The sequence below is a fragment of the Penicillium argentinense genome (genome assembly GCF_028826775.1).
Source record: "Penicillium argentinense strain IBT 30761 chromosome Unknown utg000009l_segment0_segment0, whole genome shotgun sequence".
Classification (NCBI taxonomy): domain Eukaryota; kingdom Fungi; phylum Ascomycota; class Eurotiomycetes; order Eurotiales; family Aspergillaceae; genus Penicillium; species Penicillium argentinense.
This window is the reverse complement of record NW_026622668.1, coordinates 5050841-5070208: the sequence shown is the minus strand read 5'-3', so window position 1 is coordinate 5070208 and position 19368 is coordinate 5050841. Positions and strand designations below refer to the sequence as shown.

The 19368-nt window shown below is 49.6% G+C and overlaps 4 protein-coding genes across 4 annotated transcripts; 2 read left to right on the top strand and 2 right to left on the bottom strand.

Moving 5' to 3' along the window:
• Nucleotides 1–504: 504 nt before the first annotated feature.
• N7532_009464 (uncharacterized protein) lies at nucleotides 505–3327 on the bottom strand (the record flags this gene model as incomplete). The annotated part of the gene is made up of 1 exon (XM_056621955.1): nucleotides 505–3327. One exon carries the CDS (start codon nucleotides 3325–3327, stop codon nucleotides 505–507), a length of 2823 nt encoding a protein of 940 aa, XP_056472761.1.
• Nucleotides 3328–5694: 2367 nt separating this feature from the next.
• On the top strand, nucleotides 5695–7654 carry N7532_009463 (putative MFS multidrug transporter; the record flags this gene model as incomplete). Its single annotated transcript, XM_056621954.1, has 3 exons — nucleotides 5695–6395; nucleotides 6444–6690; nucleotides 6743–7654. The coding sequence occupies 3 exons, from the start codon at nucleotides 5695–5697 to the stop codon at nucleotides 7652–7654; spliced, it is 1860 nt and encodes a 619-aa protein (XP_056472760.1).
• Nucleotides 7655–7898: 244 nt separating this feature from the next.
• N7532_009462 (uncharacterized protein) lies at nucleotides 7899–9965 on the bottom strand (the record flags this gene model as incomplete). The annotated part of the gene is made up of 11 exons (XM_056621953.1): nucleotides 7899–8230; nucleotides 8290–8575; nucleotides 8625–8657; nucleotides 8713–8932; nucleotides 8981–9118; nucleotides 9171–9201; nucleotides 9272–9292; nucleotides 9355–9423; nucleotides 9475–9584; nucleotides 9651–9720; nucleotides 9770–9965. 11 exons carry the CDS (start codon nucleotides 9963–9965, stop codon nucleotides 7899–7901), a joined length of 1506 nt encoding a protein of 501 aa, XP_056472759.1.
• A 3259-nt stretch (nucleotides 9966–13224) lies between these two features.
• Nucleotides 13225–17701, top strand: N7532_009461 (uncharacterized protein; the record flags this gene model as incomplete). The annotated part of the gene is made up of 3 exons (XM_056621952.1): nucleotides 13225–13689; nucleotides 13750–16146; nucleotides 16202–17701. The coding sequence occupies 3 exons, from the start codon at nucleotides 13225–13227 to the stop codon at nucleotides 17699–17701; spliced, it is 4362 nt and encodes a 1453-aa protein (XP_056472758.1).
• Between the last annotated feature and the right edge of the window lie 1667 nt (nucleotides 17702–19368).

Here is a 19368-nt window from a genome sequence, read left to right as displayed (position 1 = left end):
CCCAGGTCATCGTAGTCTACATCATCTGTGTTGAGGTCCGTGACGGACCTGTCGCCCCAGCCGATGCTGTATGTTTTTCCACTATATGATGATCTAGTTTCGCCCCGATCACCCACTAGAGAAGGAGCATCGGAGTCGTTATCAAAGCCCACGTAGATCCTTTCGCGGCTTGCTCTGGGTCTGGTTTCTGTTTGGCGACTGGAGGGTCTGCTGATGAATGAATCTTCCGACTGCGGAGAAAAAATAGGTGACTTTGGCACAGTGTCGTCTCGACCCTGTCGATGGCGCCGAGGTGGACTATCGGGGGCCGAATTGACACTGCTGGGACTCGATGAATCACTCCTATCGCGTCTCCGACGACGACCACGCCTCTCTCCAGAGCGAGATCTGCCATCGTACAATTCTCTCTCGTTGTGTATTTCCCTTAGGTGTTGTCTCTCTGGTATTTTAACCAAGGTTAGTTAATGTAAATCGCACCACAACATGAGTATAGATGTGTAGGCATCAGATGATCATCGGGATACAACGGAATAGCTCACCCCTGATTTCTTGCGTCTTAACCGCATATCGCTGAATTTCCTCCTTGCTGAGTACCCTGAGAACAATAACATGATCAGACCTTTCCTCGAAGCGCTCATTACCCGCCTCCAAAGCTTCCACATCGACGAGTCTGCGGTCAATCTTGGTCCATCGAGCCCCGGCAGGAATTTCGTCAGGTAGTTTCCTATCCCTCAATGGGGCAACTCCTTCTCGTATGGGGTTGGCTTCCTCGGGAAAAGTGGCTCTTGGCGGTTTAAGAATCCCTTTGGGCTTTTCTGCTGAGCTGCCGCTTTGTCGCGGAGGGGGCGAAATTGCTCTCCCCGAACTCGTTCTTGGTGAAATGGATGAAGATGAAGGAGACGAAGGCCTCCTATGCGCGGGGAAATAACTTTGCCGTGGAGGGGGCGAAACTTCTCTTCCCGGATCCGTCCTCGGCGAGAGAGCACTAGGAGGAATACTGAGATGCGGGTAATCAAGGCGGAATTGTTGAGCCGGTGTGACAAATTCCCACTCTTGACTTTCTTTCTCAGCGGGCAAGGTTTTTTTGCTGTCTTCATTTGCATCTTCATCACTTGATGGCGCATCGATAACATCAATTGTCGGTCCGAAGCCGACTCGGTTTGTAGGTTTGCGCTCATTTGAATTATCCAAGGCTGGTGACACTGGACTTTTGCTTGTAGAATTTTCTGGGGACTTTTGATTTAGCCAGGCCTCTGGTATCCGGCCTGCAATGCCACCATCGCCGTATTCGAAGACCTTGTCGTTCGGGCGCGAACGAACCCGAGACCGCGGTCGAGATTGTCGGTGAACTGTTTCATCCTCGACATTGGATTCAGAGTATTGGCCGCGATCCCGGGGCATTCGCGGTCTGGACCCGGATTCCGGGGCTGATGGTCTGGCGTAGATATTTGGGCTGTTGGTTTGATAATAACCGGCTTGGGATCGAGTTCCTGCTTCATCGTCGTAAACAGGAGGATAATATGGTACTCGTAGTTCATAATGTCGACGAGATTCAGCAAGCGATTGATTGGGAACTTTCTCGTCAGGACTCCGATATCGTCTTCCAGAGTCGGACCTAGTGCGGGCCCTTTGCGAGCTCCTCGCCGGCGCACGACGTGAGCGAGAACGATCCTCACGATTCATCTGTCGCCTTTGAATAACATTACGCCATCTTGAGGCGTAGAATGCTGCTCTTTGCGACTCCAAGTCGGACCGAGATCGAGTCCACATCTCCAAAACAGACTTTGCGATGTTTTCCTCCGCTTCGTTTAATTCCGGAATTCCTTGGTCATCTTCATCGTACCACCCTATCAGGAGGGGACCTTTTGGACGTTCGTTCTCCAGAATATCACCTTCTATCACCTGGCGTTTCTCTTTGATATAATTGGAGATCCACCATCTCGGAGGGAGGTTGGCACCTTGATCTTGGGTGTTTCTCCGATTTCCAGAGTTTTGGTCTTGCATGTTCCGCTGGGGGTTTGGTACGACTCCCGGGGTGACTCTGGTACCGCCAAGTTCTAGCTCGGCGTTGAAGGGGTCATCAAGTGTTTTCTTTGACGAATGATGTCTTTTGTAGAACACTATATTCCACGTTTGGGCCAACAGGGCTCGTCGATGTCGTTTGACCTTGTCTTTGATACGCAAGGGTGGGGTCTTCTGACACGTATCAATGGTCTGGGCTACCATATTTGGCGTATCATCAACGACTGTCGCGCGATTGTCCACAGACCAGTCTCCATCAGATCGAGTCCAAAGCGTACGGCAACTGTCGTCTTTGCAGGATGATACGAACCCTGAACCATTTTGTTTCTCAGGACTTTGCGAGGACACCACTGTATCTGAAGACTTCGTCAGCTCAGGGCCCGCACTTCGACGGCGACGCAAACCAGAAAGCGAGCTCGGAGGCGGCGATCGATTGCGGCTCATCGGAACAACTGCACGTTCTCGAAGACTTCGAGCCCAACTGGCTTCGTCCTTTTCGATTTTCATTCTTTGGTCTTGTGTGTAGCGACGACCAGCAACATTGACCTCATCCCACATGCGAGACATCCAGAAGGGGTCCACCGCACCGCCGCCGATCTGTAGGTCCTGGATCTCATTGACTGACATGTTGCGAGGGCTGAAATGAAGGAGCGGTCCCAGGAACGGATGCTGCGAAGTAGTGATGGTACCGACAAGGCCCTGCATTGAGAGCGATTTCGCCTCGAAAGACGCCTGGGTACATTTCATCCCGGTCATCAAGCCCATTACCGCAATGTCTCGCATAGACATCGGCATCGGCACGTTTGGCAGATCAGACGGACAGCGATCTGCATCTCCAGCAACCAGGTCGAGGACCATCGATCGTCCACTCGATAGCTGGACCGCACGACAGAAAGAAACCCACGATGCTTCCCCCGGTGAGAATGACACTGAATTCGCGGGAGATCCAGCCTTCCAGGGTCCCTCCTGTACGGAAGAAGAATTATCGTCCTTTGCCTCTAGCAGTCCCAAATCTGGCAAAGAACGGGACCCTTTCGCGTATGAAGGAATATGCGGCAAAGACCCGGGCCACAAATCTCGGTGCAAACTGACCTGCGGAATCGAATACACCACACGGAATCGGAACTGGCTCATTTCCCATACGCGCCGTCCTCGACCTGGCATTTTCCCAAATACCACCGAATCGCATAAGCGGATGAGCGCCCCAGTCAGCAAGTACTGCTGCACGGCCTGGAGAATGGCCACGAATATGGCCAGTATGGCAACCACCAGGGCTGCCAGCGCGGCCGCATCGGATGTATCCATCAGTCTGGCTTTTCTCGGGTATCATGAACGTTGGCAGAGATAGCTCGTGCGGGTCAGTGAGATTGCGGAATTCAGCTCCAGAGCCGCGCTTACCTTGCATGAACCGCCAGTGGATTTTAACCACACGCCCTCATTTGTTCACGACATACAATTTTCTCCGTACCGGGCTTAGCTCCGTAATGCCATACCGCGTATCATCAATCGCCAGTAGAAGAGATGATAGTTGTTGAGTAATACGAATACATCACCACATTGGAAGAAAAAGAAAGGGCGTGTCGATAAGAGTTCCTGTCCAGCCCCCACTCGGTGCAAACATAAGGGGGGTGAACTCGCCCAGATCGGCACCTGCAGCCCCTCAACTGTGATTGCGCTATAACCCTCTCTGTATACGGGTATTTCGAGATTTTGAAAGGTTTTTTTTTTCGGTGTTTCCGAAGCTATACTTCACGTTCCGAGTGTAGTCGACCCGCACTTTCAACCGTGGTTCATCGGGCAGAAGAAGACTGGGACAGTACAGAGTATAAGACCTCTATCCGATATATATAAGGTAAAATGCGCCGGTGGTCGAGTGGAACGATCTCACTTTCCCATCTCGCGGACCAAGTGATGGCCCGGGTTCGAACCCCGGTCGGCGCACTTTTTTTTTAAAATTTTTCTCTTTCTCTTTCTCTTATAAATAAAAGCAAACCATTGTTATTTTTGTTTTTATTTTTTGTCATGCAGCAGGCCCTGGCCGAGGGGAACTTCTTGTTTTGCACGGCAAGTCCCTGCCAGTGATGTTTGTTGCGTTTTAGGGACTAATTCAAAATGCGGTCTTTAGGACCCTTTTGTTTTTGGGAACTTGAGCTCTACTTCCTCCGTATTCAAAACCATGGCTAGAAGTATCTGAGGTAACTAAATTCGATCTGAGCTCCAGGATTCATTGCAAGCATCACATCATGCTCATGGTACCTTGCTAAGATACGAACTAATCCACCGAAGGCATTCCAAGAAAATCTTTCAATCTGCCTTCCTCCGAGCGCCAAGATCGTAAACAGAAGCAACTCTTGGCAGGGCTAATTCCAACGCACATAATCCGAGTCAGATCAAGGAGCTCGCAAAAGGTCGAAGGTAAATCCTGTTACTTATGACCTGTGGCGTGTTTCTCAAGACCGGTGATGATCTGTCTGTTACGGGTCAAGTCCTTCGCATTCTTAGAATTTTTATCATACTTCTTAAACTCATGTGAGCGAAGGAACGGCACACACAACTCACCTTCACTCAGAGTTGGTCTCGGTCGTACTGGTCTTCCTCCTAAAGGTCAGCGGGGGAACCGCTTCCGCGAGACGGGCATCAACAGCAGGATCCAATTTGTACTTACCATGGGAGTCATTATTGACTTTTTTCATGCCAGATTGAATGTCTGTCTGGGTTGCTGCATCGCGCGTCCCTGTGGGGGTCGCCGGTCACGGTCAGGTTGGGTGTCTGGAACACCACGGGCAGCTGCGCTGTTCGTGGTTAGAATACCGAGCAGATCGTAGATCGGGTTGCACGCAGACGGCATAGTAAAGTTATTCCACCATAGCGTCGAGAGGTGTAAGTTCGGTGCGCATGGTTGCAGGGCTGTGCTTGCTGAAGTGTTGAGGTGTTGAGAAGAGATGGCAATTCGCAGACGCAGCGGAGGGGGATTCGAAGACGGCGCGGGATACTGCCTTGTGATGCCTACCTACCTACCCAGGGTGGACACGGTGCGGTCGATGCTGCTCCTTCCTTTCTAGAAACTACTAGTAAAGGTGAGAGCGAGGTCTACAGTTCGAAACAGGGCAAACACTGGTCATTTAATTTCAGCCCCGCAGAACCCAATCCACTATGGGTCTTCCAAATTTTCAGGCGTCGATTCAACGAGGAAATATTACAGCAATCTGAAATGGCCCAACTTTGTTATGGACTGGTGTACAAGTTTCAGATATGCATTCAGCACTATACCCTAGGGTACTGTTATTTTGATACGTAACGCTGCTCGCGCAGCTTCGTCACTGCAGGTCTCCCATAATTCTGGCGACTGTGATGACAAGCTGAGAGCTTGTATTTCATACTAACTTTTAAGTTGTTGATTTGTCGCGCGTAACCCAACGTTAACACAGTGGCGACATCGGCGGGCGGCTAGGTCGGCACTCCGCAGCGCGGGCAAAGCGTGTGGGTTCGCCGATGGTGTCAGAGCGGATATTCTTCCCTCCACACCTCAATTTTCGAATTTCCTCCGAACAACTCTCAAGCTGCACAGCCAGCAGATACGCCAAGCCGCGGTACTTGCGCACGAAAGCACTTGTATAATCTCGCAGCCGCCTGTGCAACACCAAATCGGTCGCGTGCCCCAGTCTTGGCCGAATGGGGCCACTCTCTCCACATCCCGACCAATCTCGGGACGCCGGTGCGAACGGCATTCGCCTGCCACCACAGCATGTGGATGGCATCGACACCCCGCATACTGATCTATCAAGTGACAGCGATCGGGAAAGCATCGACACGGTCGTGAACCACAGCGGTTCGCTACGACGGACCCTAGCTTCGGCTCCGCTCATCACCCGCCATCAGCGATTCCCCTCCGTTGACGAGGATATCAGTGACAACGACCATAATGAAGAAGGCCGTCATGATGGAGAGCCCGAAAAGCCAGTGACATGGAATTCATTGCCAAAGAAAGGGCAACTCACCATTCTAACCTTTGCGCGGTTGTCTGAACCTCTCACACAAACCTCGTTGCAAGCCTATATGTTTTACCAGCTTAAATCTTTCGACCCTTCTCTGCCGGATTCCACTATTTCTGCCCAGGCTGGTATCTTGCAGGGGAGCTTTACCGCTGCCCAATTCTTGACTGCCATCTTCTGGGGCAGGTTAGCAGATGCTCCATGGATGGGTCGGAAGCGGGTCCTGCTTATCGGCTTGTTGGGAACATGTATTTCATGTCTCGGTTTTGGGTTCTCTCGGTCTTTCATGGCTGCGGCAGTTTTCCGCACACTTGGGGGTGTTTTGAATAGCAATGTCGGTGTCATGAGAACATTAATTGCCGAGATTATAGTGGAGAAAAAGTGTGTTCCCCAGTTTTCCTATCTAGGTCCCAATAGCTGACAATTTAGGTATCAATCACGAGCATTTTTGTTGCTCCCCATGTGCTTCAACATTGGTGTCATCATTGGTCCAATTCTTGGAGGATCTCTAGCCGACCCAGTCAATAGTTTCCCCTCGCTATTTGGACCTGGCTCGGTGTTCGGCGGAAAAGAAGGCGTATGGTGGATGCAGCACTGGCCCTATGCCCTACCAAACATTCTCAGTGCTATCTTTATCTTCTTGTCCGTGATCGCTGTATTCCTCGGACTCGATGAAGTAATCAAACCCGCCGTGCAGGACTCAGGTTAGACGCTAACCAATTCACCAGACACACGAGACGGCCCAATACAGAAGCGACTGGGGCCGAAAGCTTGGGAAGAGAATATCCCGCGCGCTGTCCCGACGACCTCGACACTATCGACCCCTCACCCGCGCAGGCGACGACGACTCTCTGTATATGGATGGCAGCGTCGGTACCTTGTCAGTACCATCAAGCCCAGCCCGCTCACGCGCACCCCAACCTCGCCCCCACAAACGACCTGGATTCAGACAGATATTCTCCCGCAACATTCTTCTCACACTCCTAGCCCACTTCCTGCTCGCATTCCACACAAGTGCTTTCAACGCGATGACCTTTGTCTTTCTCCCGGCACCTCGCGCACCGGAAGATTCTCGACAAGGCTTCTTCCATTTCGGCGGTGGACTCGGACTCCCCTCTGCACGCGTTGGTCTAGCTACTGCTATCATAGGCTTTATCGGCCTGCCTCTGCAGATTTTGCTCTACCCTCACATCCAGACAAAGCTGGGTACGCTCACCTCATTCCGCATTTTCCTTCCCTTCTCCCCCCTATCTTACATCCTGATGCCTTTCCTCGTGATCCTTCCTCGTATTCCATGGATTGTCTGGCCCTCCTTCACGCTGGTTGTATCGCTCCAAGTCATCTCGCGCACGTTCGCGCTGCCGGCAGCCATTATCCTCGTCAACAATTGCGTTACCGACCCGTCCATCTTGGGAACTGTGCACGGTGTGGCGCAGAGCATATCCAGTGGCGCTCGCACGTTGGGCCCCCTACTTGGTGGATGGGGCCTGGGTTTGGGTCTTGCGAACAATATGGTTGGAGGTGTCTGGTGGGCTTTGGCAGCTGAATCTCTAATTGGATGGTTTGCTCTCTGGACAATTTACGAGGGCAAGGGTATTGAGCGGGCGAAGAATCAGACTGATGATGAAGTTGAGGACTGAGTGTTGATATTTGCATTATGTGCTGGACATGTGAGTTCCATTTGTTTCCCGTCATGATTTCTTCACATAGAGCATTAGACCTACCATTGAGCCATGTCATTATGAGTACTTGACATGCATGATAAATAAATGAATCTTCCTTGTATGCCCTTTGAACAAAAGATACGGTCTGAAATCCCACTAGGAAGTAGACCGCCCAGAACAAATATCGCTTTATTTTTTCACTCCCTCTGTCCATCTTTATTCATAGCTTGTATCGGAAACTCGGTGCCTTATCACCCAAATCAATCAACTGCTCAGTAGTGTACTGGTAAACATTATCAGCCTCAGCATCCCTCTTCGCATTCAATCTCTTGCAGATCAAGTAGTAAGAAATCATCGTCAGCAGACCAATCCCGGCAAACACAAGCACCAATATATGGCCAAGTCGATACCTCGGGGCATCCTCGGTGCGATAGAAATTGGAAGCAGCAGCTCCACCCATAGTACCGAATCCCATTTGTATAGCCATCCCAACAGCCCGCTTTGCGTTGGGTGCCCAATTGTTCGAAGATAGAGCAAGAAGACCCGGAATAGCTATTATAAATGTCAGAATGCTTTGTTCGGTCATTTCGGGATCCAGTTGCTCTACCTACCTGGGTAAATACCACAGGCCGCAATGAAGCATCCCGCATATGTGAGTCCAGGCATAAAGCTCGGAGGCGCAACTGCGATGATATAACCAACCACGATCGCACCATAGCATCCAACAGTGAAAAGACTGCGTTGGCCCGTTTTGTCCGCGAAGTATCCGACAAATATGCAAGAAATCGTGGCTGCTGCGTATACTGGGATTGTGAGCAGTTGAGCAATGGCAGCGGAGTATCCGAGCCCTTTGATTATTGCCGGAAGGAAGAGCGATAAAGCGTACACTGCGCAGGCCTGTTTCTTATTTAGCATTTGTCGCAAATATGAGATAGAGTTCACCTACCACTCCCCAGTAGTTGAGGCAATGAAACCAGGTCTGATGGAATTCAGTAATCATGTTGGTGTGGACTAGCTCCGAAGGCTGCTCATACCTGCCAGTCGAGTACTGCCGCTTTCATGTGTTTCCATTTAGCCGATTGCTCACTTCCCAGTTGTGGATCTGCCGAAACCTCCAGCTGCATAGGGTTCAATGCTAGCAAAAGGATATTTTTCTCGTCTTCGGTTAGGAACGTCGCAGTTGCAGGCTCGTCCCAAACAAACATGAATGAGGCAGCGGCAGCGACCACGGTTAGAATCCCTTCCAGGAAAAAGCTAGTGCATCATCAGTAGCGGAATTTGTTTGCGGACCAGGTGCCTTACATCCAACGCCAGCCTTCGATTCCACCAATGCCATCCATCATGCTGATAAGGTAGGCCAGAAGACCGGAGAATGCGCCGGCCATGGATGCCGAAGCAAATATGAGAGCTAGTCGGAATTGCGCATTTGCTCTGGGGTACCTGTTTCAAGTAAGCATTTTGGAACCTCGAGTGTAGATGGCCTTGACAATACCACAAAGAAATATAGAAAGCGAGTCCGGGAACTATACGAGACGTCTCAATTAGCCTACCGGCTTTGAAGAGGTCAGTAGGACAGATCTGGGGGCATCTTACAAAGGCCTGCTTCTGTGAGCCCTGTAGAGAAAAATAGCTTGTTAGAAACTTGTCATCGAAAGTATCCACGCCAATGTACAAACCTAGAAAGAATCTTGCAGCCAGCAGACCGGAATAATTCTGAACGATGCCTGTCAGAGTCATCACAATACCTGCCACTTGTTAGGCATTTTCAATTCATAGGAGGGACAAGAGCTCTTTACCCCATGCCACCATGATTGACGGAAGCCAGATCCTAGGCTTCAGTCGCACCAATAGCAAATTGCACAATGGCTCGGTGAACGAGTATGGGAAGAAGAATATGGTCAGGCACCTAAAATTGGGCCATCTTAGCCTCATCTCTCATGACTCGGAGCAGCTGCAATTGGAGTCCACACACCAATTGTATTGTTGACCAACCAAACCCAAGGTGTCGGACATCCCTTGGATATTTGCATTCCCAATGCTCCCTAGTAAAGTCAGTAATAGGGATCAATATCGCAGTTTAATCTTGCTCACCTCGGTCCAGAAAACTCAGCAGGTATAGCACAGCCAGGATAGGGATGACGCGATAGTCGACTTTGCGCAGAATTCGGTTGTATTCCCTGTCTGACACCCCTGATACGGTATTCTCGATGGTTTTTTGCACTGCGCCCTTGTGGTTTATTTCAACATGGGTAGACGGACCATCGCTGTCGGCTTTTTGAGAAGCCATTGCTGTCTCTCGATGTGAATTTCAAGTCAGTTTGAAATGATCTTGGCACAAATCGTCTTCACGCGCTCAGCACTCATGAGTCAAGCTCAACTTTTGGAGAGGATGGGGAAAATGTGGGATGCTTGCCAAGCAAGGGGCGTGCGGAGTTCTCAGCGATCTCCGCATTTTCGCCCCGGCCTATCTTGTTGGATTTAGATCGTCGCCGACACCGGCGTACACGCGAAATTGGGCGATGTATCTTCTTTCAAGTTTATAACTAAATTGTAAGCACATAGCGAGGTTGGATGGTAAAGCGGAAAGCAAGTGAGTTTTAGAGGTTGAAGGAACTATCGGAGAAAGCAAGCAGAGACCTGGGGAGCCAAGCATCAGACGCGCAATAAACAAAGAGATCCGTTGACCAAACTGCTAGAGCAACGCTGTACCTCGCATGGTAGATAGCCAGCGCTCACGTCCTGTTAAATAACACCAAAACCGATTCAGTCCTTCACAGTCCAGGAGCTGTTCATGCCCGATTTCCATGCGCCATAGTTAACTAACGTAATCCTCAACCGAGTCGGCACCACAACCGAGTCGGCACTTTCTCCGTCATCACTAGAATATTAAAGCATTTCAACCACCAACGCCATTAAATTAGACTATATAAAAAATAAAATAAATAGCTACTTATTAGGACAACTTCTTATGGTATGTCCAACAGTCCCGCAACTACTGCAGCGTGCTGGAGCTCGCTGGCGAGGCCTGGATGCCTGCTCCTCAACCTGCTCCTCAACATGCGTATCAAGCTGCAGGAGACGATTTTGACCTTCCTGTACAAATAAAATAAGGTCATTACCTAGAGTAGCACGCCTCCTTGCCTTCTTTTTCATTTTACGCTCATTCTCAGCCCGTAGAACCTTGATTTCTTGTTGAGGAAATACGTTCGTATTCATTGCCATCTGCGCGGCCCTCTCAGGATGTTGAATATGAGACATCGGACTGCTAGAAATATTCCTTTTTTGAATGCTTCTCTGCATTTTGCGGATCTTATGATCAAGCTGGCGAGGATTCTGAGGTGTTTGAAAAGCAGAGGAGATTGAACTTTCAACTTCAACAAGAGGTGGTGTTGGCGTACGAAGCTGGAACGTAATCTTTTCAAGAACTCGGTCTTTATCAAGTGGCATAAGACCAGCACCTGCAAAGCCATTGCATATATTCCCTTGAGTAAAGACCCTCTCTCGCGCGGATGGATATAGGTGGAGGAAGTCTTCCTTATCAATATGGTTATTGCCGGCAGCCATCATCTCCTCAGTCAATTTCCCGTACGCTCGTTTGAGCAGCCCAAAAACACCAACATCCAGTGGTTGAAGAAGATGAGAAGTATGGGGAGGCATGCAGAGGCAGATTATTGCATTCTCTTTGCAAAAATCATCAAATTCTGCAGTCAGATGACTAGAATGGGCATCAAGAATAAGCAATCTCTTCGCACCAGTTAAATGATGTTTTGATTGTGGTTCAAACATCTCCTTTAGCCAGCGAAGGCCAATCTCATCTGTCGTCCATCCATTATGGCTTCTTGCGATAGCGTAGCCCTTATTTAAGAGAGCAGATTCTTGATACCAAGCAGCCTGGTGTTCTTTTGCTTTTAAGATGATCTACGGGGGTATACGTATCCCTTTCGAGCTCACGCATTCAATAATTGTGACCCATTCTCGATTCCCCTGGATAACTCTTCGAGGTCTTTCACTACGCTCCACCGCAGTGATGACCTTGGAGGTTGAACAGAGTCCCATTGCAAAACCAGTTTCGTCAAAATTCCAGATATCATCCTCATGGATACCATGTTCCTGAATAGCCTCATGCACAGTCTCAAACCTGTTTTATAACCATCGGATTCTCCTGCTTTGCACGCTGGTATGTAATCCTCCGATTATATCGTGTACGTAGCGCTGGATGGCGTTTAACAAAGTTGTATGCCCAGTTAACACCAATGGTTGTGGTAGGATCCTGGGTACGCTCACGAAGTAAGATCTGCGCCATTCCACGCAGAAACTCAGGTCGAATCGATAAGCCTCGTTTATCTGCGTCTATCAGGTGCTTGATTAAGACTTCTTCTTCATGAGCTGTTAATTTATGGCAATTGGCACGCGTTTCCGACCGTGATTTCATTCCCTTGAGCCGATCTTGAAGGGTTGACCTTGGTACGCCAAATACTCCAGCAGCTTTTGATTGATATTGGATTTGCTTGCTTTTGTACGCGTGTATGGCCATTTGCATTCGGCTTTCTTGAGATAGAGGCATTCTGAATAGTGGTGGTGGAATAAAGTCACGTTGAATAGTGCTTGATGGTGGTGCTAGGGAAAACTGCCGACTCGGTTGTGGTGCCGACTCGGCTGTGGATTACGTTAGCTTCCAGGAGGGGTATCCTTCGTCTCCATGGCCAAAAATTGTATTCAGACCTTGCCGCAAATCGAAAGAGTGACCACGGAGTGATAAGCTTCTTGCAGCTAAGGCGAGTCACCTCTACCAGGACAAGGGAAACCCAAAGAATCCATTCGTGCATGCCATAAGGATAATACTCAGTATACTGAAAAGGTGGCGTTCGGGATATCCAGACATCAGTCAAAATAATCCGTCCAGATTTGATAAAGATTGGCATTCTGCATAAGCTTTACGTCACTCGGTAGGCGAGCAGACCCATAGTCAAAAACGAATAGAACGCCGAGAGACTCAGATTGAGGGATTTTATGCCGATGTGGGTGGATCTAGGGCTATGGTGGAGCTGAACGGTGGGTATATCTACCTTAGCATTTCAGCTTTGTTCGATGTACCAGTTCCTTGGAGAAATGCGAGAAGTACACTTGAATCAGTGGTGTAGATTGCCTCTAGGATACATGGTACTTATACAGCCAGCTAGTTGAAGAGTATGGCTTTGCCCTCTGCTCAACTTTGTCTGGCGCATGAGGAAACAAGCGGAAACAAAAAAGTAGTATTTTGATGATCATCTCTCAAGTGGAGCCGAGCTGCTTTTAGTTGTATCTTGGAACCATTTCCCCGGGTTCACGATTCTTCCACGACGTGAGGCTGGGGAGGGCCTGGTGTTGTGACTAGTCCTGAATTAGTAGACTGGGGTGATAGTGGCTCCTACGCCATGTGTTAGTGTAGGATATTCAGCCAACAATGCCGATCAATCGCAAGAAGAGCTGAAAAACTCGGAATGCAATAAATTGCTTGTAAGCCTGTCCACCCGTTTTACGAATGCACCGACGACCAGTCCTACACCATGCATTTCCGTTGTTTGAAGTTTAGGAAGAAGGACAAAGCGTCTCCCGAGGACAATGAACATGGAGACACCATTCCCAACCCTTCGGAACAACCGGAAGCGGCCGTGACACAGGTTCTGCTGCCGCCAAAGGAACCAGGGGAATCGGCGCATGCGGAACCATCGCCGCCCCCAGACCAACAATTAAGCAGTCCCGTCTCGGCTCCCCTTGGGCCTGCCTTGGCGGACAATGAGGAGATACAGCAGATCTGGGCGGAGATTCAGGAGAAAGTCAATAGCCTGGCTCAGCAAGCTGGCAGGTCCGTCAACACGGGCATGGATATTGGGGATGTCATGGGAACCCTCGCATCTACTGAACATCCGGGCATGGAGCCGAGCAAGAGGGATGCAGTTAAGAATGTGTTTGGGAATACGTTGAAAGTGATCCGGACCGTTGGTGGATTTGTCGCAGATGGAGCGTCGCAGGTGAGAGAGACTAGATCTCATCAGAATTGCTACGGAACGAGGGTAAACTGACATCGACAGGTCTTTCCTGCCGCGGCGCAATGTTATAATGCCATCGGCTTTGTCATTAATGCGTGGGAAGGCTACCAGAGCGCGTTCGATGGCCTCACGGACCTTTTCGACGAATGCACGAAATATCTGACACGGCTGGGCGAGATCTATGCCAAAGGAACAATGAGCGAGAGCCTTACCAAACTTACGGCCAAACAGCTGAAATTGTTCGTCACAATCTGCGATCATGCTATCTCGCTGAGACACACCTCCAAAGGGAAGCTCAAGGCCGCCTTAAAGATTGCGTTCCTGGGTGAGAGCAGCATCCAAGACTTGGTCGGCCAGATGGCCAAGCATGTTAACGAAGAGCACATTTTGATATCGGCCCACACTTTCCTCAACTCACAAGAGGCTGTGATTGCCTCCCGCTCGAGTCTGAAGGTGACACAAAAGATCGAAGGCCAGGTTTCCCAGGTGCAAACCCAGGTCAAGGATATACAAGTCGCGGTAATGAAGGATAAGGAGGTGCATGAGCAGAGCCGGACCGAGGCTGTAATCAAAAAAGCCCTAGGCTATAACCATGACATCGCACCTGTCTGGAGCGACAGGTACCGAGACTATACGAAGGAGCGATTACCGTCCACGGGCAAATGGGTATTCGATGATCCGATGTTCGCTCGGTGGAAGAAAGGCCAGTCGGGAGCCAACATCCTCGCAGTTACCGGCGGTAGTGGCACCGGGAAAAGCTTCCTGGCGACTTCCATCATACAGCACTTCATTCACCGAGCAAATCCCGCCGAAGCAACAGACACTCGAGCTTCCGCCGCCTTTTACTACCTTGAAGGAGACGAAGTCAAATCTATGCAGAGCGCAAGCAACATTGATGATGTGGCCAAGTCCCTTGTCTGGCAATTCACTGTGGCCGACGCGCGCTACAAGAGGTCTGCTGCTGGAATATGTCGAGAACATCCAACTGCTGATGTGGCCGCCATGTCACAGCGTCTCCTTTTTGAATGTCCGTACCTTCATGAAGTGAATGGCATGTTTTATATCATCATAGACGGTCTTGTGGGTAAAATGGGAGAAGGCATGCTCCGCTTTCTGAGAGATATAACCGCCGCAGCGACAGGCCGCCGCATCCGGGTCCTGATGACCTGCGATCCGGATTGTTCTGAGCATCTGGCCCAGGTCGATGGCATCGCTTTCGATTCAATACAGATTAATGCGAAGAATAAACCTGACGTCCAAGCGTTGATTGAGTCAAGAATGAACTCCATGCCGGCCTTGAACGACTGTACCAATGCCAGTGTCCGGGACCTCCGGAAGTCGGTCTGCGACGAACTCATAGAAAAGACAGGGCATGATTATGTCCGAGTTAACTTCGCCCTCCACGAGATCAGCAAACAGGAGTATCCCGAAAAAATATTGAGCATCGTGCACAATGCAGGAAGGCAGCGTACGCAGCAGATCAAGGAAGAGATTGAAGAGCTGGAACGGAGTCTCTCCGATGCGGAAATATCAGAAATCAACGATATCATCCTCTGGATACAACATCACCGGGGCCTGTTAACGGAAAGCTGGATGACTACTGCTCTGTGTGCTCGAGATGGGAAAAAATCTCTCCTCCGCCTGTCAGACAAGTTCAAAGCGAAGTATACTCTCTTCACGATCACCCACAGAGGCGAAGTGACCTTCCGAGCCCCCGAGGTTGAGAAAGCCATCCACCGGCGGCACAGGGCCCGTAATGAGCCCGAGCAACTTAGCCCGACTGCGATCTCCCAGAGCGAGGTTGACATGATCAACCACTTTCTCCGCACAGTATGTCCACCGAACACCTACAGCAAGCTGAATGTGGACGCGTTGCTCGCACAGAAGCAGCAGAGTAAGGGAGGTACCCGGATCTGCCAGGACGATTCGCATACAGGAGATGCTAAACTGGCCCTGACCTGCCTGGAATTGCTCGCGAATAATGCCGATGAACAGGAAAATGGCTTATTGCCTTATGCTAGAAAGTTCTTCGATCGCCATTTGTGCGCGGCGGATCTGGCCTTTGTCGACATTGAGTTAAAGGTTCAAATTGGTCAACTTCTTGTCAATCTGTTCACCCATGATGCGTCAATCGACGCGTTACTCTGCACCCGGGAATCAAGCCGCTTTAGCCCGGTTCGAATTGAAATCTCCCAGAAGCTGTTGCTTGAAAGCAACACTGCAAATACTGTCATTCAATGGCTCAGGGACTCGGCGGTCACTTCAGCAGTCGCCGACAAAGAAACCAAGGAGTGGATTTCGGACGTGATCAAAGGCGGCGGTCATGGTAAGCTACTAGCACCGGCCGCGAAGCGAATGGCCTTCCACCTTGTGCGAGAACCGCACAAACTACCCGTTACCAGGGGCGCTTTCCTGTTCATTGTGTATTACATTCGGAAGGTGAGAGCTCTATGCCATGATAGCGGCTGCCAGATACGCTAATAGCTGGTTACAGTTCGAAAACGGCGACGAACATCCAGAGGCGCCAGATCCCTTTACTGCGTCTATTGAGGAGATCGATAGTGTCGACCAGTGGTGCGCGAACATCCTGGGAATTAGCAAGAGAGATTCATTTTGGCATTCGCAAATTGCGGCCATGTTACTTGCCTGCAACAAAACCCTGCAAGCAATGCGGCGAGCTCGAACAGCACTGAATATCGATTCGAACAACTGGCGAGCATCAACCCTCTTGGCCAACAAACTGAAAGGTTCTGAAGGAATCGCGATGATTAAGCCTGTCATTGATCGCGTTGGATCTGACGCCGAGTGGCAGAAGTGCGATCTCAACAGATCGGAATATTCAACCATGTTCTTCATCCTGGCTGAGAAGACTTGGCAGCAGTCTCAAAAGCAGTTCAATGCTACTGTCGAATTCGCAAAGTCGGCGATACGAATTGAGCCGACTAACTATCCCCGGGATGCGAGGTTTCTGCAGCTCTGTGCCCACCACAAACAATGGCTACGTTATGTTGAACTTTTAGAGACAATTGCCGATAGCTCAAATGCGCTAGAAGAGCAGGCGCTATCCGAGCTGATGATCCTGTGCGTTTTTGATATGAACAGGACAGAGCAACTTCCATTAATGTTGCAAGCGGCTTTTCACACAGGTCGGCTCGAGTTCATCGTGGACGCCTTCCGGGACTGTGTAGAAAAGCTCGAAGCACGCGGTGATCGCGCTAGGCTCTGCTATATCCGATACTACTATGGGCGCGGACTCAATGCGCTTCAGAATGGGTCGCCAAAGGCGATTGAACAGTGGCGTAAGGCTATTGAGGAGGGTGCCGGTCCGGAACTTCTGTCATCACTGATCAGCAACATCACGCCGTATTACCTACAAAAGGCCATCAAGGCAGCTGCCGCAAATGATGATGAAGCTGCGTCTATCTATCTCGAGAAAATCCAAACATTGCTGCCGGAGGACGTACCCGAATCTAGCGTCATGCTTCCACCGGCGATATACATTGTGCGATATCACGCGCGAAAAGGCGATCTGGCGCAGGCTAAGCTTATTGCTCGCGATATAGTCCGGAAAGGTATTGAGATCCTGACCGACGATATCGAAGACAACGACCTCCCTGCCTACAATGAACTCTTGTGGTTATTCATCGCTCTAGGCGATAAAGAGAATGTGAAGGCAATTCGTTCTCTCATTGCAGCGCGTTTCAGAGAGCACCAGAGATTCATCTGCTCTGGCGACTGCGGAGGCTCTTGGGACATGGCAGACGAGATGATCTGGTGCCAAGATTGTATTAACGTCAAATTCGAGAATGGGTGCCACGGGAAACTACACGAGACCGGTTTCCCGTTTTTGTTCTGCAATAGCACGCACAAGTTTCTCCGCTTGCCCAAGGTGGAATCTCCACAGGATGGTTACGTGCTGATTGGCGACGACGCGGTCCCGGTAGACGAGTGGATGCAGCGCATTCAGAGTGATTATATCGAGCTCGGGCGCTGAAAGGCGTAAGTATACGCACACACACATACACACAAAGACAGACATTGTAAGAGAGGTAGAGAGGGTATTTTTTCTCTCGAAACTAATGGATATGTTGCTATATGAATCGTCTCTATTCGTGCACCAGAGCGTGCGTGCTCCTGGTCCGCGTAGATCTATTGTCAATGTCCACCTCGCTAAGCATTTCATATTCTGTTTTAAATAATCAGATTCGAAATTTTTCATCACAAGATCTCAAGCGAGCTGACTCCGGGTAGTCAACTTGGGAATCAGGCTAGCTATTGAGCCTTACTCCTCAACCAAGACTTGCGACCTATTGATACCCTCTCACGCACATCATCCGTGGAGATCTTACACACTACACATTTCCACATATAGTTTCGGTTCTTGTTATTACACAGTATTCTGTCAGGCCTATCGCTATCAGTCTACCCAGTCCTAGCCTCGCACAGCGTAGGCCTAGTTGGCCGTGTTGGATTGCTGTTGCTTACGTTCCTCCTTGCCACGTCCAGATTCCTGGACTGCCAGCGTCCCCTCGCGTATAACCCGACGAGCTTATGGTGTGATTGATTCTGTCACATTATTACTTCCCGATTGCTATTTGGGCTCAGGACGAAACGTAAGGTACGAAGTTTTCACGGTCATCAAGGAAGCTTGTATAGCCTTATTCAACACAGCATCCCCGATATTGGCGACTAATGTAAGTAATTCATTCACGATGTGGTAAAATAATGCTAACCTAACTTGATGCTTCCATCTGGACAAAAAAAATATTGTTTTCCTCAACATTTACATGCCCGATTTTGAGACGCTTGTGTACGTATTCAAGGCCGCGTAAAACGCTTTAATAGATGTCTGCAATTTCAGGCTCCCAAAGAATGACGGTCAGAGTAGTAATAACTTACGACAAAATTATAACCAGCCTATCATAGTTATAAGTTAGAGAATGTTGTCATCGTGGAACACTTCTAATAAGCCAACAAAGTTTGGGTGAAAGGCTAACTGTAGCGTAGGAAAATAACTTTGCCTTTGCTTAGTCTCTCTTCTCTTGAACAGAACAGCGGAATGTCAGAAGTAGTTGCCAAATCTGAGCCATCTCAGGCCTGCCTAAATTAAGACTGTACTTTTGAAAAGGATGTCCAGGATGAGAAATCCTTCTGACGAGGTCGGTCAGTGGCTGCCCCCTGAGGATACGTAATCCACGGTCGACCTGTCCACTTTCGCGTCCAACCTTCCGGCAACATCTTTCAACGCGTTGTTTTTACACCACCAGCATGCAAAATGCCTCTTTCCCAAGAAAATCGAATGCAAATGGCTATTGCGGCTTACAAAAACAAAAAAATTGGATCAAAATCAAAGCTTGCGGCAATATTTGGAGTGCCTAAATCCACCTTACTCTCTCGGCTGAATGGAATCAAACCACGGTCGGAAACACGCGCTAGCGGCCATAAATTAACAGCGACTGAAGAATAAGCACTAGTTAAACGGCTACTAGATGCTGATAAACGAGGATTTTCAATTCGGCCAGAGTTTCTACGTGGAATGGCGCAGAATTTACTCCAAGCGCGTCTACAGGATCCTTCAGCAACCCTTGGGGTTAACTGGGCCTACTCCTTTACGAAACGCCGTCCTGAAATACAAACAAGATATAACCGGAGGATTACATA